Source organism: Plodia interpunctella, chromosome 3 (genome assembly GCF_027563975.2).
Source record: "Plodia interpunctella isolate USDA-ARS_2022_Savannah chromosome 3, ilPloInte3.2, whole genome shotgun sequence".
NCBI lineage: Eukaryota > Metazoa > Arthropoda > Insecta > Lepidoptera > Pyralidae > Plodia > Plodia interpunctella.
The window spans coordinates 8409718-8435707 of record NC_071296.1 but is presented as its reverse complement, the minus strand read 5'-3'; the positions used below and the strand labels follow the sequence as shown (position 1 = coordinate 8435707).

The 25990-nt window shown below is 34.7% G+C and overlaps 1 protein-coding gene across 2 annotated transcripts; it reads left to right on the top strand.

Moving 5' to 3' along the window:
- The first annotated feature begins 66 nt into the window (after positions 1 to 66).
- On the top strand, positions 67 to 12456 carry LOC128683501 (uncharacterized). 2 transcript variants are annotated; one of them, XM_053769201.1, is made up of 8 exons: positions 67 to 654; positions 2119 to 2274; positions 2586 to 2706; positions 2830 to 2933; positions 4312 to 4461; positions 6690 to 6770; positions 8411 to 8569; positions 11041 to 12456. In XM_053769201.1, exons 1-8 carry the CDS (start codon positions 238 to 240, stop codon positions 11362 to 11364), a joined length of 1512 nt encoding a protein of 503 aa, XP_053625176.1. In that variant the 5' UTR covers positions 67 to 237; the 3' UTR covers positions 11365 to 12456. The 2 variants fall into 2 exon arrangements, with proteins under 2 accessions (XP_053625176.1, XP_053625177.1); XM_053769202.1 differs by lacking the exon at positions 67 to 654 and adding an exon at positions 1181 to 1474.
- The last annotated feature ends 13534 nt before the right edge of the window (positions 12457 to 25990 follow it).

Here is a 25990-nt window from a genome sequence, read left to right as displayed (position 1 = left end):
AGGACTTCCTCTTTCATCGAGTTTATGGAGTAGCTTACTGACACTCAACCGTCAATCATATAGCGATGTAAATCAGTGAATTACATAATATTCTCTGATTTAAATTTTTTACAATTATTTCGGTATATTATATTTGGCGATAAGTAGGTACCTAACTAAGTATTGGTAAGGTTTACAATTTTTGCAGCTCTGTACGTACTTTGTGCCCCTGTCTCTGCTATAAGCACCTGATAAAATATGCAGCGTGACAAAGACTCCGAACTATTGTTCAGTGCTAAAAAAAAGCCCAGGCCAAGTTTTTACAACGTTCCTTCGTTCAGCCGCCTCAGTGTCGCAAGTCATAGTCGTTTCAACCTTTCCGAATTCGAATCGGATATAAATGTATTTATAAAAGAATATAAACAAAGGATAAAGCAACAACAAGCTAATGAGGAAGAGAATGCTTCTTCGCCTTTTATTTCCTTTGCCGATAATCGAATTGATGTATCAGATTTAGAGTGGCTTTTGGATAATGAACAGAGATTCTATAGACACACTCCGAACAAAGATATTTTGAAGTTCAGCTTCTTGTCTGAATTGGGGTTCATCAATTGTATGGCGTATTCTTTGGACGGTGAATATATCATAGTTGGACATTCTTCCGGAATAATACAGGTACAATAATACAGAATAATACAGAATAATACCTATGGGCATATCACTTTTTTGTTACTATATTTACGGCACTTCAATAGAAATACCTGAACAACCAACGCTACGAAAACTAATAAGTGGTGGATATTTAAAAAAATGGCTTGGGGCCGTAGCTAATCCGACTCAAACTTCGTACAAGGAAGGTACATACTAATTTCCTCCTATACTCTTCTACCAAATTGCTAAAAAAATAAAGTTTTCCTAAATCGATTCTTTTTTATAATTTCCATGCTTAGGCTTAATTTAATAAATCTGAAGGGAGAATTTAAACGCGCTAATCTCTAGAACCACCAATCCACAACCACAATCAGTCAGATTTGAAAAATCGTGTGGCCACATTTATGAGGAAGTTTAGGCTATTTAGGATTCAAAAATTCCCACGGAAGCGATCGCACTATTTGGCATTCCTACTCTTCGTTAGATTGCATTGGCTACATGTTTGACAAGCTATAAAAAAAAACTTAAAATCGAGTTGGTATACAAAATGGATGAACTAGAAACGATTATTGGCGAGTACGCTAACGACCTAGATACTTATTATAAAAATGAAGATTCCACTATCTTACCATATATATGGTACCCTATGTTTTACGAAGGTACAATCAAAACCAAAAAACAGTCCGCCTGGTTGAAAAACAACTATAAAATGTATTTAAAGGGTAGTGCAAATGAAGTTCTATACAACCGGTGGTTCTTTACGGAGCAGGGCGCTATAAGTGCCCTGTTGTATTCTCCAAATGGATTGTATATTATTGTTGGACATTTAACAGGCCTCATTCAGGTATTTTACAGAGGATTTTTAACCATCTACTTACTTCAGTTGTATCTGATTGTAACCAAGGTAGCTATTATTTAATCTCGATATCGACAAATGAACAAGTTATGGGTTTAGTTAAGTCCGTTCCTCGATATGAGATAAAGCAATGGCTTTTGATTTTCTTTTTATGCTTTTCCATCAAAATTTGACTAAAGAAACCCTATGACGTGTGAGAATTTCTAATTAGTACATACCTAAGTACTATTTATATGACGGACAGCCAAAATAAAGGAATCCCAAGTTTCAAATACAGCAGACGTGACACAAAAGAGAAGGATTCAGTAATCCTAAATTCTGTGTCCATAACACAAAACACTTATTTTTTGTGTAAACTAAGTAAGACCTACAAAGATACGACCTACACTGGTATGTATCTATGTAAGTATCTTAATTTCTTTACTCCGTAATAATTATTATGATAGGTATTATAATTAACATATACTTAATTACAGAAAGACATTTATTGAATAAACTTTATACTCAAAAACTAATTTGTTTCCATAAACATGTAAGTAGGGGTAATGATCATAGGCTAGGTCACGAGTAGGCAGATTAATCTATTTTTTTACCTCATCATTTTACCTGTAGTTTTAAAACGATTTCTGCAGATGCGTCACGGCACTACTGGGGTAGTCCTATGCACACTTCGTAATATCCAGTTCCCGCCCAAACCCATCTACGCGTTGACATTCAACCCAGGAGAAGAGAGGGTTTGCTATGCAGCTTGTATGGATGGCAACATTTATAGGATTGATATACCTAATGTACGGTTTGATTACACAGGTGACTTTTTATAGGTATAGTTTCCTCAAGACATTAGGTAGACATTTGATTTTGAATGGGAGAGGTGATTTTTTTACGCGATCTCGGGTTTGTGGGAACATGAAAAGTATAACACTAATATTGTCTTTCCTGCCGGTTGATTGGAAGAGATCTCTAGATCTCTCCCCGTTCCTAGTGCTGTTTCTTGTGTTTTCATAAGCAATAAAGTTATTTCATATAAACATATAACTAACTAGTGCAATTCACGTTCTCATAATTATAAAAAAATAGCGGATGTTTTATTTTTCATCAGATTGCGCCTCCAGAAAGCCAAGCGAAGGCTTGTATCCGCGCCGACCCCGCATTGGAATGCCTCAACACGCAATTCTACGGAGCTCCCCCACTGATTTCCTATGCCTCGCCATATATATCACGTACGTGAATATGATGTTGTTTCTATTTCTGTCTCTATGGTTAACGGTATTGTATCGCATCGTTACGCCAATCAGGGGATATGTATTAGAAAATTCTTTAATGAAACTCATATCTGTAAACAGAAAGATCCGCTGCTCTCGCGGTCGGGATAACTGCGGACCAAACAAAGATGGCGGTAGGATATGCGGACACTTCGATAAAAGTCTACGACATGGAAACCCAAGAGGTCAGTTACTTAAGTATTGGTAGATCTTGTAAAAATATAACCTTTTTATTCATAAAAAAGATTAAACAAAATTATGTTTTGCCTCGTTCTGTCAATGTAAATATTGTAAAGTGCGATAGTGATAAAATATACTTTAGCTTATAGTATACTTTAACTTTTTTTATGAATAATAGGGATAGACTCTAGTATGTATAACCCCTAGAAGCTTCTATGATTTACATAGTAGGTATTTACCTAATAGGTAGGTTGGTACATACCTAAATGAACATAACAACGGCACATAAATTAAGTAGATAGCTACCTAAAATAATGTAATATGTTTATAATAAATCGGTAACTATGTGTAAGACTATTTACAGATTACTCGTCCGACATTTGAATACAAAAATACGGTTGAGTAACTACTGAATATGCAACAGCAAAGGTAAATTATACACGTGTTTTTTTGCGAAAGTGATTTAATGCTTTCCTTTTCGTATTTTAGGAAATTTATGTTCATTTGGTGCTTTTGCTATTGCTTTTTCTGATTTTCCAAATAAATCCAAAGTTTAAGTAGAAATTAGATTTTTAAGACTTATCAAACAGCTTCGCCTGCGTTAGATTGTACTTTTTCTCGTAATGAAAACTAGGCTATGCCTTCCCCATACTCATAATTAGATGTGTGAGAAAATTCATTTAGATTGGTTAAGTGAATAAAGCGTGAAGAGTTAGTTAACAAACTTACTTTCGCAATTTTAATATGAATTGGGATTTTAATTAAATTTAACTTCGATCTTAGTATTACCGGGAAATGGAAAACAGGTATGTCGAGCCACAAGTTGAATGGAGTGCTGAAGTTTGAACTTGAAGTAAAAATTAGTAGACTGTGGTTATAAAAGGCTTTAATCGAAGATTTAAATGCTCATGTACTTAACATGAAATCTTAATTGCTTTTATTTATGGAGCAAGCGGCCTTCATCCTGAAGGACTTTCAGGATGGGCTTATTCCAAGGACCCCGTAAAATGAAACGTTACAATTTACTGCAGCAGTAAACTGAGATTAGTCTGCCATGTTTTATTTATGGTTGCGTTTTATGCTTGATGCGTATAAACCGAACGATTGAGTAATACATCATTAGTCATTTTGTTTGATTTCTATATATTCTGCTTTATCGTGTCATTCCAATTTTAAATTAATGAATGAATATTTCAGAATACATAGCAAAATTGCAACCTGTTTTTTTTTCTTTTAAAGTTAATTAAGTTTTAACACTACGTTGAAAATAATGTTAACGCATGTTTTTTTTGTTTTGTTGCAAATAAAATAAATAATCTTTGTTTTTGTCTATATCGGATAAGATATAACAAATAGTTTATTAAAATTTGCAGTTTCTTTCAGACCTTACAAACATACAAAGTTCATAAGCTGCGCCTGCAATTCATTCCTAAGAAGTTGCAACGGATGCACTTTGGACAAGTGGTCGCTCTGAAATGTCATGATGTGAATCCCACCATGTTCGCCTCTGCAGCTTGGGATAACACCCTGAGGGTTAGTCTTTTATATTGTCTTTCAATCTTCCCCGATATTTCCTGAATCCTACAATAAAGTGTGAAAGTTTCGAAAAAAAATCTTCTGATCCACAGACCATAGGTTGAATGTGTGAGTTATTATGGCTCATCCTCTTTATTTATCCACTAGCGGTCCCCCCTGGCTTTGGTCCGATAAAATAAATCAAATCGATCGGTCAATCGGCGATCAATATCGCCCCAGTTTTTGAATTATATGTATTACAAACAAAAATATGAATCCTTTCTCTTTACAATATTAAAGTATGGATAAGGAAGGTCAGTGCCTCAGCATAGGGACAGTAAAATGGCTCATGATAATGAATTAAATAAATAAATATATTAGGACAAATCACACAGATTGAGTTAGCCCCAAAGTAAGTTCGAGACTTGTGTTACGATGATACTATATTTTATAACATATACATATATAGATAAACATCCCAGACCCAGGCCAATCAGAAAAAGATTATTTTCCATCATGACCCGACCGGGGATCGAACCCGGGACCTCTCAGTTCAGAGGCCAGCACTTTACCACTGCGCCACCGAGATCGTCAAAATTAATAGAATACATAAAAAATTTGAAAAAAGCAGCTGAGCTACTTCTTGATATACAAAGTATTGACAGCGCGCAGATTAATACGTAACTAATTCCTTCTCGAGCTCTCGGCTTATGTATTTTAATCCGAGACAGGTAGGCGACGGAATTATTAATACTAGCTGTCGCACCCGAACTCCACCCTTGAGAATAATTTAAATAAAGCGTTTTATTTTTAAATAATGATGATTGATAAAATATGTTTTATTTTTGCCAATAAATCATATTCACAGTATATACAAAATAACACAGACAAAATACATTTATAGTAGATGTATCTAAATGTAACAGTGGTTGTTCATTCAATACCAAAAAAACATAATGGAGACGTGTGATATAAAGTTTTAGCAACAAGAGCATTCAAAGACAGTTCACATAATCAGACGGCCGTCTTAAAATTGGATCTGAATTTTTTTATACAAATTTATTTGGTATCGGTTGTCACAGTCATCAATGCAACCGGAAAAACACGAGGATAAAAGAGCTAGATCATAACGTAAATCGATAGCAAACGTTGTAGAAAATATAAAAAAATAACATTTTTAATAGGACACTGTCCTCGGACAAAGACTTCAATGTGCATTAAAAATAACTAGAAAAAGGACATTGCGCTGAACATTGTTATCCCAACCCTGTAGTTTGCTTGTCACGCCTATTAACAAAGAACTGCTGCAGTGCCGTTAGCAATTTTGAGATAATTAAAAAAATGCTCTAAAAATTGTCAGCATTTATTCCGTTTATGTATTTTTTTCATTATACATGTATACTTGTCTCTCCTGTCTCATCTCTGAGCATTTTCCCGGTTGATAAACTGCGTTGGAATTACGTCTTCTTAATTATTTTTCTTCTCCCCTTCTCACGGACTTCTGTAACCTTTGAGATCTTGGCACGAATATCTTCCTAAGCACTTAAGTCATACTTTTCTTGTGAATAGAATCATCGCAATCTTCAACTATATTACATTATCAAAGAGGACGATATTATAGAACCCGTAGTTCAACAGGGGCTGTACCTGAGGAGACGTACATACTCAGAATGTTATAGCGACTAACCACAAGCTACTAAACTGTCTAAACAGTCCTCCAAAACAGAACAACGACCAGACTCAAAGCGTTGTCGAGATTAAAATATTTCGCCAAGCTAAACCGCTCAAATTATTTATTAAACGTTCCTTTTTATGTTCCCGCAAAGAATTGTATGATGTGGGTGTGTGTATTTACTACACATAGCTGTCTGTTGAGTGACTTTCACAAAGCGGTTTTGCATTAGAACATCATCTTTGTTCGTATTTTAATTTTAGCCTACGCAATATTATTCACTAATGGGATTGTGGATCGTATTTAACATTAAAAGTGAACAAGTGAATAGATAAAAGAAGATTACGCACTCTTTTATATTATAAAATGCAGACTTCAGTAAAATTATTTTGGAATCTTATACCTACTATACACATATATGTGTTATAATAATTATGTGTTTAGCTTCTTTAGAGCTTGTTAGAAACAAACACTTTGTTATTTCTGAAGAAAATATAAAACAACAGAAAGATTCACGTTTCGATTTATCAAAACTACGAATTATTTTATACTCTCGATGTTCTTTGATTTCCAGATTTGGGATGTCCGATGTCCAGTAGGTTGTGTCATGACATTCGAAGGAGTAAACGTATGCAGTAATAGTATCGATTTGAACGTAAGTACCAAGACCTAGATAAGTACTTGGTAATATTATAATACTTACAGTAAAGATTTAAAATTTTATCATTGTTACTTTTTATTATTGCGCATCATAAATTTATCAGTTTTTCCTAACGCTTAGCTGAAAGAAAATTCTTTTAAATGCCTGAAATTTTATAGACAGCTTGGTATACGTATAAATTTTACCTGAGCGAAATTTCGCGGGCGATGTTGGAAGTCAAAGTAAGTTTTGTATATAGTAATTAATAATAAAGGGCTGTACGCAAATTACTTAAGTTCAGTTCAATATCGTGTTTAACAAGTTATGAAACTTTAAACTTAGAAAACTTAAAACTCAAAGACTCAAACTCAAAGAGCAAATACTATACATTAGTTTACATGACCAAGATTGTTGCTAACTTCTGTCCCTTGTGCATACGTGGTTGCAACTAAATATACACTTTTAATTAAAAAAGTCTGCCTTTGTAAGCTGCCAGTGTTTATGCTAACTCGAGAGCTTTCTCATTATGAAGTTTGATGTTCTCATAGTTTCGCGTTCGCCATTTTTAGGGGTCAGTACTTCCAAAGAAAATATTTTGAAAGCCCATAACAATATTTAAGATAGGTCCCACACTAGCTTAATACCTCGCGTCTAATTGAGCGCATATAGAGAAGACACTTTGGTACAAAGGGCGCTTCACCAGATGTAGAACTGGGTACAAAGGCCGTCAGCATGGGTATCCTACTCTCATCTGTTTCTGCCATCAAATAGCAGTGCTTGCATTGTTGTGTTTCGATTTGGAGGGTGAGAGAGACAGTGTAATTAAACAGTACTGCAGCAGAAGATCCTAGGACACAAAGTAAGCAAAACGTGTGTGACCCCACTGTTGTTAAAGGCGTTTATAGCCTGTGGTGATCACTTACCATCAGTTGGGCCTAATGGCTGTTTGCGCGCTTGGTAGTATAAAAAAATGACAAACATTTAGGTATTTCAAAGCCATTATTATAAATGCATTCAACGTACGGAACCTTCTTCATGCGATTGATTCTTATTGGTTTATAGCGTAGTGTAGACGTTTAGATGATTAAAAGTTTGTATAACATTTTTAAAGTGGAATTTGAGATACAAACATATTAAAACATAGATTAATATTTCGACATAAATGTAATTCTGTTTTTCTGTTAGAAAAAACACTGGGACCATGATGGACATGATGGACATGACCCAATGGACATTTTTTATAGCTCATAAAATAAAGATTTAGATCTAGATTTATAGTCTATGCCATGAAAGAAGACTGCCGGCGCTATTGTTGCTGACAACATCAACGTAGCCGATCTGTTATTGATACGCCTCTTTCCCATGGGGGTGGGATTTCCATTTGCCATGATCGTGATACATCACACTTGCTTGGTTCCTTTATACTCATCTCTCTATTCATGTAGGTACATCTGCTCCTAATATCTCTAATATATCCTAATACGTAGTAGGATTTCTTGATATTAAATAAATATCTATTTATTGATAATAAATAGCAGTCGAAATAGTAGTTCGGCTTGATGACCATTGGGTTACAGAGGTCGTCATTAGTGTCACATATTGACGCAAGATTTTTTTCGTGGCACTCATTCTATATTTGATTTTTCTCCTTATAGAGAGATCACTGCCTAACCGGGAGCTGGCAGCCGACAGAAGCGTTGACAGAGTGGGACCTGACAGCGAGGAAGAGGCTCAATCTCATCAGGGTACAGAACAGAAGACCTGATATAGACGGGGAGTACATCTACGCCTGTCGGTATTGGCGGTCGCAAAAGGTAAAATAGACTATAAGAGTCATCCCCCATGCCTCATTGCTCAGCCGACCCAGCATGTAGTAGCTACACTGCTCTGCCTTATTTTCTATAGGTTTTGATACTGATATGCGTTGATGTATGTCGAATCTCGTACAATTTCTACTTTGTTCAGCCTTGATCAGTCGACGGATGTCAACGTGACGGAACGAAACGGAGCAATTACGAGTTTAATTATAAATAATTTATAATCTTATCTCTATTGAGCATCATAATATACCTATGTATAATGTCTGGCCCAAGCATGGTGCAGTATCCTCATAAGATATGTAATTGATTTATGACATTATTACGTACGTTTTGTACATTTAGCTTTTTATTTATATATATATTTTGTGTGACAATTTTCAATAATTTTATTGGAAATACATATTTTATTTTATTTATTTATTCAAATTTTGACATTTTTAATAATGATGTAAATTCGTCCTCCTAATTTTTAATATATGTATAAGACCTATATTTGTTAATTGACGTCCTTGGAGCGGTGAAGTTTGTTGCGCCGCTTCTTCTTCACTTGCGCTTTGGAAGCCGGCAGTAGACTTAGTTTAAGTAATTTTTTTGACGTCAATAAGTGATGTATATCATCCTAAATTGAATAAAGAATTTTGAATTTGAATTTGAATTTACCCGATCCAACTACTTCACGATCGGGAGGGATCCATTAATAGCTACAATTCAAGCTGGTCTACGCTTCTGTAAAATCTAATGGAATTTCCATATGACATGTTGTTAATCACTCTGGATTGATGTAAGCAACTGTCATGAAAGATTTAGAAGACACAATTTTAAGCTATGTGTTTGAATATATAACTATAACTCAACACCTATCACAAAAACGCCTTAAGATACGATTTTTTAAATTAATAAAAAAATAAGCTATTATTTCATTTGACTTTTTTTTATCAAACCAACGACATATTCATATGCTTTGGTATATAGATCAATTTGTTAACGTAAGTGTGGGTAACGTACCGGGATTGCAACCGAGTTTAATTTCTCATCGTGCAAAGCTAACGTCAAGACAAGTAATTGTAGTAATACATCAAAACTGCCTTGTCTTGGCTGTGTCTCGCAGATAAACAAATTTTCTGATATGTGATCCTCCGACATCGATCTATCTGTATACATTATTATTACAATGAATATACACAGATAAATACTAATTCTTCATTATATTTTACAAAGTATAAGTGAAGTTCAGTACTCCCTAATAAGCTCTTATTGTAATATTTTTCTTTTAGTGTATAAACTTGTGAAGTAATAAAACAATTTTTTACTTTTTTATATTTTGACCACCCTTCATGTACTGAATCGTCTTCAATTACATTGTCGTTATACCAAGACGAGATACATACTGTTAAAATATGTATAAGCAAGTGAAACGCTCGATTGATGCTGTATTTGATATGAAAACACAATCTCACAAGATTGTGATGAGATACAACATAATATATGGCTTTATGTTAACACAGAGCATTCGTGTTTGTATAATGAATCCAACCAATCGATTAGGTGAAATATAAAAACGTGTTTGTATATTATTTCATTTATTTATTTTTTATAATCTTTCGTGTGATAATTGATATGTTATTTACTTTTTAGCTCCCACCGTATTTTTCAAACAATAATCAAGAGAGAATTTTATCGAGCAGATTAATTTATACAAGAACGAGAACTTATTTACTGAGTAAATATTAAAGTACCCAAACTCATTCACTTTCAATTGTTTATTCAAAGTAGAAATCAGGGTTATAATTTTAAAAAATGTTATAGACATTAAATCGAAATTACTTAGTCCACACTAAATATTCTAAATGCGAATGTGTGTTTTGTATTTGTTTGTCCTTGGATTTAGGTGGTTTTTGGTGTACTGTTAGTGATAATTTCACTCCGTTCCGTAGGCAAAAGCTATTACCTACTCGTATTAAATTAGCTGCCTGCGTGGCTGTAAAAGCACCTTATTTGAGAATCAATTTAGGTATAATTAAACGTATTAGGCCGAGTACAGATGTGCGTAATTTTTTTTACGTCGCGTTATTAGGTTTCATCTTTGTACTCATACTCATATTTATAGCGGTGTAATACGTTTAATTATTGATTTTGAAACTTGGTTATAACTGTCAGAAACAGATTTTGGCGTCTTGGTCTAGGTAGGTATAACTACTGATATTGCCAAAGTTTGCGACTTAAAAAGAGGCTCGTCCACCGTGAACGACGCAACGTAGCGATGCATGTATGAATGATTATGTACAACGATAATATTAAGCCATAATATCCACTAGTAAAAATATATAGATCGCACTCTTGAAAGTTTCGTCTGTCTGTACCTATTTCATTAAAAATCAGTTTTTGAGTTTATTCATTACAAACAAAAAATGAAAAATACAAATCTTTTCTCTTTATAATATTATTATGGATGTATTTTTTCACAGTACAACCGCAAAGGCAAGTACGGTATCATCGGCGGCAGCGGGACCAACTGCTTAGAAGTTATTAACCTCCACAACCGCTACATCAGCTGCTCCTACCCAGCCCCAGGCACTGTCCTGGCTGTCACCAGCCATGAAGAGAAGATAGCCTTCGGCGGGACTTCTCCTGTCTTCAACATAGTCACCTTCCACGACCCCAAACACGAGACTTACGAAGTACCAGATGAGGTCGACTTTGGAAATCCAATCATGACGTTTTACGATGATGAAGAAGATGAAGTTATGGCGAAAGAAAGCGTTTTGAATATAGAGACTAAATCTGTATAAATTGGAAAATTGTGTCAAGGTCACGTTTCTGCTAGTTTTAAATAATCAGTGATTTCTGATTCATTGAAAAGTTGCGACATAATCTTCATCATAATCTTAATATATATTTTTTCTTATTTAATATTTACGTAGTGATATTTATTGTTATACTTAATTGCTTTTAAAATAAATGATTCATATGATAGAGTTATATTTATAACAGGTTAGCTTCGCGCCTGCGTTTATTTTGTACGTCATAACTCGGGATCTAAGCAACGTATCGAGCGATATTTCATCGTTCGATACGTTGCTTAATTTCTATACCAGATTTTGAAATTAGACTTTCCGCTCCAATTCCATCTAGTAGTTTTTGCATGATGAGCGAATGAAGATACAGAAAGACAGACAAAAATTCTAAAAAAAGAAATATTTTGGTTCTATTTTCCCCATAAATATTTTCCTTAATATCTCCTATGTACAGACATAGCCAACTTACAGTTTTATTATATGCATAGATAATATGCTAAAAGTATACAAGAGGACGCAATGTCAAACTATGTCAATAGTTGCTATTATTATTAAGGCACTTTCAAAAGGGTCCACAAAAATTGTTGAGGCAGTCATTGAATGGCTGAGCAAAAATTTACTATCTCCTTAGTGCTTCGGACGACACAATAGGTCGTTGGTCTCGGCAATACTTGCAGTTATTAGGTACCATCATTCGGTATTCAGCCCGCGTTTTGGTTCATGGGCCGTTCTTCTTATTCATTCATTCCCGATGATTGGAGATAAAAAAATAGCTGATAAGGATGATGTAGTAACTCAGCTATCGACTGATTTGTATATAGCGTCAACGATTATTACATCACAAACGTATAGGTTTCTGATATTAAGACATGTCTAGTCACTTTACCTATTAATATACTCAAATACATATTACATCTATCAAATTTGTGGTAAAGTTCTTGCCACTGAAGCGGAGAGGTCATGATGGAAAATGATATTTTTCTGATTGGCCCGGGTCTTGGATCTTTATCTATATATATATATGTATTTGTTATAAAATATAGTATCGTTGAGCTAGTATCCCATAACACAAGTCTCGAGTTTACTTTGGGGCTAGCTCAATCTGTATTTATTTTATTTAAATTTATCAGAAAATTTCATGTGAATATTTCCCTAAATAAATATTATTATGTTTGAATTAGGTCTTTCACTACAAACAAAGATAGACTGATAGGCCATTAGCTCTACATATTGATCCAAAAGCTTTTATCAAAGGCGAAATTGACGTACAAAATGATGATGACGTTTCAAATTACATTGGCACGCAAACGGCCCATCACGCTCAAAAGTAATCCGTTTCAATTTTGTTGAAGAGATATTCGTGTCCATTTCAGAATGGTGTCATCACCGGCTCAGCAAAACATTTTCACGGCCATTACGATTTTCAAACCTTGTTTCAACTAAATTGGACCGCCGTCGCAATAACAATAAAGGTTCAACAAAACCCTGAATTTTAACAACCAGCTATGAGGCTAGAACGAGCATCGCTAGCAAAAACTTTCTGTGCCACATTGAAAAATTAGTTGGCGTTGCGAATTCAGTCGAGGCTACAATGGTACAAGTTGCAATAGAATTTAAATAAAGAAAGCGTTCTCTAACAGCGTGAACCGTGAGGGCGATGTGAACTTTCAACTTTTACCCGTTTATGTAGCCCGAGCGTACCTACAGCTACCCCCTCTGTACCCATCCTACCCGTTCCGAGAGGAGGGCTTTCCGTACTTGGAGCGAATATTTACAGCGCAACCTAAATATAGCGTGCCGCTGCTCAGCTGGCACGGGGTGGGAGGGTAAACATTCCCCCCGCTCCCAGATGCCGCGCGTGTAAGGCCATTCGGCTACGGGCTCGTGAGGTGAGCGGACGTATCTTGTTTTATGCAAAGGCTTGCGGCCATGACCGCTACAAGAGGGTAGTCGCTCTAGCGATAAAACTCTTTCAAGGTTATGGCATTCAGTTCGATACAGAAATAGCTTTAGATAGGAATGACTAATAATAGGTGCCATTAGTCAACTTTACAACGGCCGTGAAGAGAATTACTCAGATACGATTAAACGTAAATTACGTGTATTATTAGAGCTATATGTAACCTTCTATGACTACTCGTATACATAACAAAGAAGGAGCAGAAACTATTCTAGAACATAATACTGAACACCGTCGGCCTTAGAGCTACGCTACAGCACATCTCTTCGTATCCATACATAAACAATACAGAGTAATCTATGTATAAATAAGCTCACATCTCTGCTTTATTTAGTTATGCAAAACTTAGAATGAAACTGTGGTTAAAAAGGGAAAAGGTCCTAGCCCCGCAGTGGGGTAGAACGATTTATAAAACAAATGCGAACTGTCTCCGTGTCAATGGATATTTATATACTAGCTTTTGCTCGTGTCCTTGCCCACGTCCATTTCAGACCAGAATAGTATGAATCGACATGTAAGGTAATATCTTTCTCCGTACTCTAGGTAAATGTCTGAAATTAATCTTCGGAACTACTCAACGGATTTCCAAAATTATTTCGCCTTTAGGAAGCCACATAATTCCTTAGTGATATAAAATACTTTTTATCCAGATATTCCCACCTGAGCCAAGACCCGGGGCGTAGCCACTGTTTAGTTACCTACCTTTAAAATAACCTTATTGTTTCAATATTTTACCAAACTTAATTATCATCATCATTCCAGCCTCTTTGGCCCACTGCTGAGCATAGGTCTCTCTTCGCGTACGCCACCCTCCTCTGTCCTGTGCCTCCCTCATCCATGTACAACCTGTGACTTTCATTATATCGTCCGCCCATTTAACCAAACTCAAACATTCAATAAATTTTAATACAATACTCCGCTCATAAATAAAATGTAAAGCAAAAACTCAAAGCTTCACCGAAAATTAAATTGAGATGGGAATGAATAAAATGTTACGTGAAAATTAATACTCGTGGAATATATTTTAATCGAGATAACATACGGATTAAGGTCGGAAGGCTCTGCGAACATGTTTGTATATAAAAATGCAATTTATTTGCCTCTGCAGATTTATATGGTCTATAAATAAATTGGTTTGATAATCGTTATCAAACCTATTATTTTTCGTTACAGTAAACACTGGTTGACAATATAAGTTCACTAGTGTGTATGCAATATCTTACCACTAGACGAAGACGAACCACTAGTGCTCCTAGAATATCTAAGTAAGTACAAAAATGCACCGCACCGTACCATATAAATGGAATAGTCTGAATAATTAAAATTTGACTTATATTTAATAAGTCAACGAAAGTGGGTTAGCAAAATAAATCGTGTTGAATTGGGACGATCATTAAATACTTGAAGGGCTAAGTATCGCTAAATCCGAAGACAGATGAGCCCAAGCCCATCTGTCTTAATCTTGATAGATCTGGATCTGGGCTCCTTCTCCCTTCCAACTTTCCTTCTAGAATATATGTGAAAAGGCATCGTCGTTTCGTTAGTTGTGTAGTTCTTTTGTCTACATAGACAAAAGCCGCGAGTTCCCGCGCGGTCCGATATAACGCGATCCCATTGTTGTTAATTTTTTTTTATTATCCCCAGAATAGAAGGATTAATACAAAAACGATGGTAATGGATTTATTTCTATGTCATACAACCGAACTATAGACTGTATATCAATCTGACTCATGTATAGTAGTTTTCATCGGGACCCACTTGCTTCCGGTGAAGGAAAACATCGTGCGTGAAATGGAGAAGGAAATGGCAAACCACTCCATTAATAATCCCAAGAAATTTGTTGTTGTGTTATGTGTGTTTCATTCCACTATGACTATGAAGATGAAGATAACATACCTACTACTTTAGTAAGTTTATATTGCTACTCATAGCAAGTAAAAGAAATAATTAAAATACGAATGCAAATATCAACTAAACATATTCGTCACGCGTTTAATTAAATATTGTGTTTTATGCTCACGGAGTAGGGTATGTTTTTGCTTACAATATTAATTTATCTGTATGTCCAGGGACACAGGAAATGTTCAAGTGAGCCGTTTATGCTAATCTGTAGGTATTACACTGTCCGAATGCGGTAAATGGTCGTTACATACAGAATAACCCAATATTGCCCGGTCGTTGGAAAGGTTATATTGCGGTAATAATACCCAGTAAATTATATACGTACCTAATTAGTTTTTGTTTGCCCAATCTAGTGTTCTATAATATATTTACTCCAAGGCTCATTTCGAAGTTTGAGATATAAGCGCCATAAATATTAAATCGATCGTATGACATTACTAAAAGTGATGAAACATACAAATTTTCATAGATATTTTGTAAATAAAATCAACTGCTGAAAATAAATGTCGATAGTATATATTCTCAAATTGTTTACAAAGTTCTGTTTATACTTACAATAAATACATTTATTATATTATGTATATGGTTACTTTTTATGTAACGTACGTAAACGATTCGAAGTTCGTAACCCTAATGCTACGATTTCTCGTAGCGTTTGCTACGAACATATCTTGTAAAATTGATTCTATTGCACTTTAACGTATGTTATACGCCTATAGTATAATCCTGATATAATATTTATTTATGACATCTTAATTTCTGGACTTATATGATTTAAAAAGTCAATTTAAAAGAATCGCATTTACATAATTTTCTATATCATAAATACATATAGCATCACTTTTACTTTTATGGAATACAAAGAGAACTCAACAACATTTAGCTTTTTCTTGTATTTATACATAATTTTGTACAACAAAAGTTCTAAATAAAATATGTGCGAAAGAGACAGGTAGAAATAAGCTGTATAGCAGCTGAAATAGCACACTGGAACCTGGAACTAGCGGGTGTAAGTGGGACGGGCCGGGCTGCATCGATCGCCGCCCGTGACCTTGACACGACCCGGCCCGGATATGCTCCACTCTGCTGGCTGCTCGGGCCCTATTTGTTGCGGTGTCTAGACTTTTTTTCAATTATTTCTACCTTAAACAATATATAGCATTTAAAACAGAGAGAAATGCGCCCAAATGGCCTTGAAAGAACGTGTTTAGATGTTTTACTCATAATTTAAAACGCCCCTTTATCGACTAATAGCAGATACAAAAACGTGATGGTGGCTGTCTAACGATATATTTTTTCTAGTTTAGTGGTCTCTCTCTCTTATACTATATGCCCCGGCTCCAATTTCCACGGGAGTTCCGTCTTAGGCTTCGTGAAGTCGCAGATATGAATATACAACTTAAAACACGCTCGGATGAAAAAAAAGATAATTCCGAACGCCAGAGACTAGAAAATAGCTACATGCACTTTATCGCTTTACATTACGAAGTTACGATAGAACTCGGCTGGATTTATACCAGGTAAACACTCTCAAAATAATTGGGTGTCCTAATGGAAGGTTCGTAAGTAAAAATTCTCTTTAATTTAATTTCCTAAAATAAGGTTTCTTCATGAATTATTTACTTTCTCCGCTCAAGTAAATATTTAATGTGTAAATTCTTAAGAAATTCAAAAGCACACCTTCATTAAACGCTTTTGGACGTACTTGCGAATAAAGTATACGACCTTGGGAAACAATTTATCATTTCAAGGAAATATAAATTTTAGACGATGTAAATATTTGATTACGCTTTGTTTTACCTCATAAGTACTAATTTATATTTTAGAAAATTGTTTGATGTTATAATTGTTTTGAAAACAGTTTGATATTTACAGTAAATAATAAATGGTAATAAATACTGTACAACGGCGGATAAGTATAGCGTTGTGTATAAATATTTTTTTCATATATCATATGCTTTTCTATAAATATGTACAAAACATTACTAGAAACTTAAACCAATTCTTACTTGTCACTGACATAAGTTCATTCTTACATTTTTACTTATTATAAAACATAGTCCTCTGCCGCATCTGTCTGTTCGCGGTAAACTCAAAAACTACTGCACGAATTATCATGCGGTTTTCGCCAATAGATAGTGTGATTCCTGAGGAAAGTTTAGGCGTATCATTTATCATGTTTTTACCCGAGCAAAGCCAGGACGGGCCACTAGTAACATTATGAAAATAATAGTATTCGAATAATCAAGATTTTGAATTATTTTGGCCATTAACATAAACATTTCTGTAGCTAAATATATCAGCATTAGAGTTGTGCATATCACACACAGTATCTACCCATTAGAACCTTCATTAGAGCTTTGGCGAGCGGCCGTCGATGGCTTTGCCAATGCTCTGATAAAAGCTCGTTTGGTTAAGCTTTACTTTGACATATTAATTGCAACTGTGGTATGCTGTAAACCGAATTGTACTTTTGCGTTTGACAAGTAATAGCAGCGTAATTTTTTTTGTATATTATAGATTGAATTAATAGGTATACAGGCTTTTCCATTAATGATCTTGTAAGTTTTCAATTTTTCTATTTTGAAACAGGCAATTTTTAATACTCAACAACATAAAAGATTATTTATCATTCAGCATGTGATAAGGTAGATACAGGGAGAAATTTAGCAGGCACGTGTTCACATTAACTTGGAAGTCCCTAGTTAAGGTAGCCACAGCTACTGGTGGTCACGACCCTCAGCCAACTTATACGATGATAAAGAAATGATTTTTGAATATACATCTTTTTTGTTAGTGTTCAAAACACAGTAAACTGAAAGAAATCAGAATGTTCAGCGAATATAGAGAACACGGAATCACGTACTTTTCTTTTTTTGAATGTCGAGATAACTCAATTGGCCCACGCTACAAACAGAGCTATGCAGGGAAGTAGAAAGGGCAGGGGTAGGGGTGAGAGCAAAGGGGAGTTAGGCATAGCTTGCCGTTTATATTCGTAGTATGAGGAGAATGTACATTATACACACTAATGCGCTTTGCAAGATTGTTACGCTGAACACTTGCTTGAAACCAAATGCAAACGTTCCTTTGCTACGATCCCGCATCGCTTTGCTACGGCACGTCGCCTACGATATGCTACGATGCCTACGGCTTGCTACGATCTCTACGATATTACATAGATATAATTTCTAAAACGAATGATTTATGTATCATCAATCATCAGCAGCCATTTAAAATTCTTATGCCTTCCTTTTGGATGGATAAGGAATACGGGGGATGACCCACCACGCGGGCCCATTTCAAATTTGCGGGTTTATGTCGGCAAATACAACCGGGACCAATGGCTAAACGTGCCCTCTGAAGTACGGAGGAGCTGAAGATTTGACATTTTTGGTCACCCATCTAATGACAACCACTACGTCATTGAATTAATATTATTATCTTAGAAATCAATGGTAGTACATAAATACAATCAGATTTATTACATTTATAGTAATTGGTTGTATAAACTAGTTGTATTTGAAACTATATTGATAGTAAAACAACAGATTATATTTAACAATTAAAATCAGTTTGGAAGTTCTTATTAACATAGCACCTACCTACATTCAATCTAATCTTTAAAAAAATCTTGTTAAAATATTTTACTAGATTAAAACCCATGAAAGTTTTATCTGCGTCATGTTTTTCTAATTTTAAATGAAAGAATCAATCTAATATGTATAAGCGTGAGACTTGTGAAAAGAGAGGGAAGAGGGACGGATGAAAATTTGATGACTCTGCAAACCGTTACACGTGTTAACTGTGAGGTCGTCGGTATAGGATTTACACCACTGTCTTAAAATAGAAGTGTAATGTATTTAGTATTTATTTATTTTTAATTTATGTATAAAAAGAGGCATTGGTTTGTTTATATTAAATTAAATTGTAACATTCAACTAAGTGTGAAGTGAATCTTTCATTTCATTTGTGACAAAATTTCTGATAACATGGCATGAGTCCTTTATTATTATCTCAAATGTATTTTAAAATCCAACATTCACTAAAGTATCCCTATCGCTGGTCTTCCGCATCAAACTCTTATCGTCTTTTCCATTCATCATTTTGCCCTAGTAGGATATGTTTTTGCTAATAAAAAATCTGGAATGAATAACTAACACACTCAAATTATTATAATTTTTAAAAAAGGGGGAGTTAATAGTTTGAATTTATGACTCGGGTTAAACCATAGTAAATTATACACATAAACCTACCTCAGGAATCACACTATCTATTAAATAAACCGCATCAAAATCCGTTGCGTAGTTTAAAAGATCTAAGCGTACTTAGGGACAGACAGCGGGAAGCTATTTTGTTGTATACCATGTAGTGATAATTAACCAGTTGTCGAGCGTGAAAAGTTGGTTGGGAAAATTATTTTTAATATTATTATTACCACAAAAATACATCTCTGAGATAAAACTATTTAAAAATATATAAAATGGAAAAAATGTAACAAATAGAAATATATTTTGTCATTCAAAAGATTGACTGAAGCCAATTTGTTTCCCTAAAATGGTGACCTTTTGTTTTGTGCGAACCCTTCTCAGGTAGTAACAATCCTTTTTATCAATTTGCAAATAACAAATACACTTGTCTGCCAATATTTAGCATATTTTTTCTAAGAATACTTGATGGAGTTGCTGTTAGGAACGCAATATTTTGTTGGAGGTCGATTAGAAGATGTGTACACAATTTTTTTTGAATATTGAAATTGAAATAGCTACAACATGTCCCACTGTTGGGCTTAAACCTCTCAACTCTCTTTCCAAGTATCCTTGTCTCTGGTATTCAATTATTATGTAATTATCAGCCCGTATTTTATGCCGCAATAAAGCACACACCTACTAAAAAATTTACTCTGAAAATGTTACTAAACCTTTTTCCCGAAAAAGGAGTAATATTTTTGATAGGGTTAATTTTGACTACCCGTTATGTAAAAGCACTGCTTTTTAAAACACTTCAGCATCATCATCGAAGTCGTACCCTCGTGGCAGAAGATCGTCCGTGACTGCCAATAGCTGTGTCTTTCTAAACTAGGGCCTTCTAAGCAATACGAAAATTGACTATTTGTAGTTAATCTATATTTGTATTAAACTATTTAAACACTATCTGCACACCATTTTTTTTTGAGGTATTTCAGGTCAAGTACGATATATTTATTAAGCAAATATTTCATATTTTAAAGCAGTTTTTAAGGCAACCCTGCCAGGCTTCGCATTATTTTACACCGTTACTCTGCAGAACACAACTTCTACATCATACAATGTCCATCCATCATGGTTTATGACGCATGCATTGTTGCTCCTACTTATATAATTAACCGGAGCTGGCCTCGTGGCCAGGATTTGTTGTACTTTGCTTAACATATATTTATTTGATTCACCAAAAATACACAATTACATTAAAAATATACAGTGACGAAAAGAAAAAGGAGCAAAACAGCCTAGGCCACACTAGTATGTGGCCTGTGGGCCACGCACGTGTGACAACCCTGGTGTTTCAGGTGTCTATAGGCAGTAGTGACCACTTATCATCAGGTAAATAAAAATATAATAATAATAAATAAAAATGAACTTTATTTTTCTCCACAACAATGCAGGTTTCTAGACTAAGTTTACAATATACAATCTGAGGATTGTAAATGATCTGCTGTGGAGAACTGGTGCCTGAACTAGGTATCCAATGGAACCTGTCATACAGGACACCAGGCCTTCCCTCAGAAGGAATAAACAATAGACAAGAGTAGTAGATAGCCTGACTTAGGTTGTTAAGGGAATTTATACAAAAATAGTGCTTAAGTCTAATTATGTCCTAAATTCTTAATTCAATAGGAGTACAAAGTATTAAAATATAAACAAGCTACTTATTCTATATTTAGTTTTATGTGAAAGAAAAGGTATATGATGACCAGCCCTACGAATGTGTCTTGGGATCGGTAGTGATGGGATCCATCACTACCACTGGAGCATTTTAAATAATAGGCCGAAGCAGAACTTCTGTTTCTTCGTATGTAAGGCTTTGTAGCCAGGTTCTGGTAACTCTTTTACACACGTGTTTAGTAAGAGGATATATATTAAGTTTACGATTTGCCTGCTTGTACAAAAAAGGTCCCAAAAATTGGAAGAATCTATGAAAGAAAAAGGTATTAGATTGAGGGAGTGGAATGATTATCCTGTTTTTTCGAAAAATTTGGTCTGGATTATATGTAGTAAGGGAATGCTGTTGATAAATTGTTTGCAGTATGAATAGTTGCCAAACAGTAAGGACTTGACAAGATCTGTATAGTTCCGTAGTGGGGAAGCGATACGGTTTGAAGTGGGATACCTTTAGTACAGCCCGTTGGGCTCTTTCAAGGGTAAGCAGGTGAGTTTTTGCAGCGCCACCCCACGCTGTAATGCAATAGGTAAGTATTGATTGGCATAAGGCCATGTAAGTTAATTTTAGGGTTTTATTGTCAGCTATATGACGTAAATGTTTGAACACATATATGAGCTTTCTAACACGCGAGCTCAAGATGAGTATATGTTGGTTGAAGTTCAGATGTTGGTCTAATGTAATACCTAGGTATTTGGTTGTCTTGACCAAGGTGAGTTTAGGACAAGTGCAGCTGTTGGCGTTACAATCTGATGGACTGCGTTCGTGTGCTATAAGTTGGTGTCTATTGGGGGTTGGAAGAGACGGTTTTCTTACTCCAAAGGTCATGTAATTGGTTTTAGAGACATTCAAGGTGAGTAGATGTGTAGTTATCCATTCTGTTACTTGATTGAAACCCTTTTGAGCAGAAGTGAAAGTGTCAATCCATGTAGAACCAGTGAAAATTAGTGCGGTATCCTCAGCGAAAGATATAACCCTGCCATTTACTAGTTTTAAATTGCAGAGGTCATTGATATAAGCCAAAAATAGACTCGGGCCAAGCACACTGCCTTGGGGGACTCCATAATGTGTTGTAAGGTCCGTACTTATGGTTGAGCCTATTTTAAGGTAATATTGTTCTTCACAACAACTTTAGTGTGGCAAATATTTTTGTATATTCATCACCAAGCAGGCTAATTGGTATCCGTAACCAGTAAAAAACCTTTGTCGCAATTGTGTAATGGTGAAGAAAAAAGTTCTTTTGTGTGACATAATGGTGTGACAGAGTCGGCGATACTGGATTACTCATCTATGAATGTTACAAACTAAATACACGAAATTTCTAAGGTACGTTAGTTAGAAAGTTTGTAACACCTCCGATGTATTATATATACAGTGCATTCGATCACATCTCTCTTAACTGTTCGTTTTCCCGATTTCTTCTTCTTTCTTCCCCAGCCATTAAGCGTCGGAGCCCAGGGCCCGCTTTCCTACTTTCCACGTTCCACGTTTCCTTTCCACTTCGCACCTTTGTCGGTATCCCTAGTTGTCAGTCAGACCATTGGAACGCATGTATATCATCCTTGACTACATCAAGCCAGCATTTTTCGGGTTTGCCCCCTTCTGCCAAGGCCAGGCGGGAGTGGCAAATCTGGCAACTTTTATGGCATTCTGTTATGTGATCAAATGCCAAGAGTGCTACCTACGTTGGTCTTGCGTAGATCGGCAAATTACGTAACGATCATATCAGAATGCCATAAAAGTTGCCAGATTTAAGTGAAAGTTTCATAGTCTTTAGTTCTATAGTGCAGAAAACTAAGCAATCAGTTTGATGGCATCCTGTGGGCGGTGTTTGCTTTGCGTCATGGATGGAAGCCATTGATCAAAGTTGGCTATAAAATGGAGATTGACGTCATGCCCAAGGTCACAGACAATGTAAATGTCAACCATATAGTTTCAGTTTGATAAAGCAATCAAAATTTGTATTAATAGTTACACAAGACCTATTTACAGTAGCTTAGTTATAACTAAGTTTATTTGTAACAGACATGTGTTGGTTTATAACGATATTCATAGTTAAAAAATAGCTATTCATAGGTTTTGTAATAGAAAAACTGAAAAGTTCAAAGTTCTCATTTTAAATTGTCGACAGAAGCTGATTCAACGGAATCGAGCGTCTTTTTCATGCTACGCTTGTTATGAATACGTTATGTTAAATGTACTGGGAAATATCGTGCAGGAAACTGTACATGTTACAGAGTTTTACGTACGAGCGAAAACGTAAAAGAAATTTCATTTCAATGCCTCGGATGTGCTGTTTTGAATTTTTACTGTAAAGGCATTCTACAAACCAGAATGTTTTATTTTTTTTGTACAATTAATTATTTTGTTTGCATAATTATCTTGCACCTGGTGAAGGTTATGTGGTATTGTATTGCATTATGGTTATGTAATTCGTATCGCATAATCGCTTATAGGTTTATAAGTATGAAGACACTCAATTGTGTTATTGGCTAAAGATATTTTTGGAAATTATTAATTAAAATTTCGTACATATTCTAATAAATATTTTCTTTTTAGTTTAATATAATTTATAAGTTGAAACTATTTCGTTCATAAGAATCTATAATCTTATAACTACCCATCCTGTATAAATCATCCGATTATGATAACAAAACCATTTTTTATTAATGATCTAAAAATATTCTTAGGCGATGACATGAAGATTCCAATTAGTCTAACAAAGTGATATTTGTTCGGAAGTTAGGAACCAAATCGATTTGCCTATTCGAGCCCGTATTCGAGTCCGACATACTTGGCTAATTGCCAACTGTTATTGCATCTTACAGAGTGGTACGAGAGTTATCGATTGCAATTTGTGCTCTATTTACACGACGGATTTTTTTACATAAGTTTTATTTTAAAAATATCTATGATTAACTATAAATATAGAACGGTTGATTGAAATTCCAACGCAGGGCCGAAACTGCAGTCTTAAAAACCATTTTTGTCCATTCTATGGTAAGGCATGTTGATTCTAAGATAATTCCTACGAGTGTTTTAGTCGCCGCGTTGTCATTACAATCTGTTTAAATTTCTTATGAAAGAAATTTCTTAAATTAAATATTAATAAAATTAACATTAGGTGCCCAAGTATAGGTCAATTATTTCATAAAGTCTAATTAAAGAAAAATTGTAATGCAGCCATGGCGTTCGAAACGCTCGTAGGAACGACCCAAAAAGACATGCAGGTGGTCAAAGCTGTTAAAAGTAAAATAATAAATACATGTACCTAATATTTAATATTTAAATATATTTATATATTACAAATATTACAATAAACATTATAACTATTGAATAATTAAGTAGGTAGGTATATTTTAGTTCTAGCAACAGTTTTTAATCAACTATAAGTTATTCGATAGCACAGTTATTCTACGAAGATTTTAATTAAAGTTACAATCCGAGTCTGAAAATATAATGTTTATTTCATCTTTCGTTTACAGTTGCAAAGTTATAACAAAGTTTCAACCATGTTCTAGTTTAATTAACTATCGATCCTCTCCACTGTCGTAACTTACGATAAATGTAAAAAATATAATATTTATTTTCTACTCTCCTCTCTACTGGAAGAAATTTCATTTGAAATAAGAATAAATAAATAAATAAATAAAATATATTAGGATAAATCAATCACACAGATTGAGCTAGCCCCAAATTAAGTTCGAGACTTGTATTGTGGGATACTAACTCAACGATACCATATTTTCAAACAAAAATAATATATATAGATAAACATCTAAGACCTGTGCCAATCAGAAAAAGATCATTTTCCATCATGACCCGACCGGGGATCGAACCCAGGACCTCTCGGTTCAGAGACAAATACTTTACCACTGCGCCATCGCGTTCGTCAAAAGAAGCACTTACGTTACTTACGTTACTACTCAACTTCTTCTCAAAATCGATTTTTTCTTGTTACTCTCGAAATTTAACGTAAGTAAAAATAATGTTTGACAATTTTGTTAGATTTCGTTTACAGAGTGTTACGAGCAATACTTTTGCTAGATCCTTTATGCGAAGTTACAAGTTAATATCAAAACTTCAAAAAAGGGAGGTCGTAAGAAGGTTGACTGATAATAACTTGACACATCGCATAAAGGATTTATCTATGGCGCCCTGTAGTATATACGTACAAATTTAGTAATACCCGATAAAGCAATTGCTCAAAAACCTTTTAGCAGAATGTTGATGAACTACAATTTAATTAAAAGGTGTAAACAAACATCCTTATTTTCGGAGTACCAGGGCAACATAACTGTTCATTAAATCAAAGAGTTTGAAAGAAGCTGTAAGCCAGCGGCACGAAGTTCTAACTAGGTTAACAAGCGCCAACGGTTCTACTAATTAGGAAGGTTTCGCTCCTTGTGATTCTGTTTCCCTGGTACTTCGTTCGCTTTGATAGCTATTTGTTTCATGTATTTTGAAGAAAATCTTCATTTGGATCTAACTCTGCTAAATAAATAAAAACAATCACTTGGAAAATACATTAAAACTTAAAATTATAAATCACAGAGTCTGTCTTATTTTATTTACATAAACTCAACTTAATATGGAAAAAACATACTTTAGCGGTTTGTAGATTTTGAAAATTGGAAACAGTTACACATACTGTATCTGTAATGCATACACTAGATTTATATACCGAATAAATGCTAAATTGACAAGTAAATAAACAAATTTGGTATAAAATTTATCGATTTAATGAAAATCATCTGGCAAATGGTGTATGACGAAATTATCTTGCTTCTGGTTTCGATCTAGAACGGTGTTAGAGATAATTTAATTCTAATTGTTACTGGT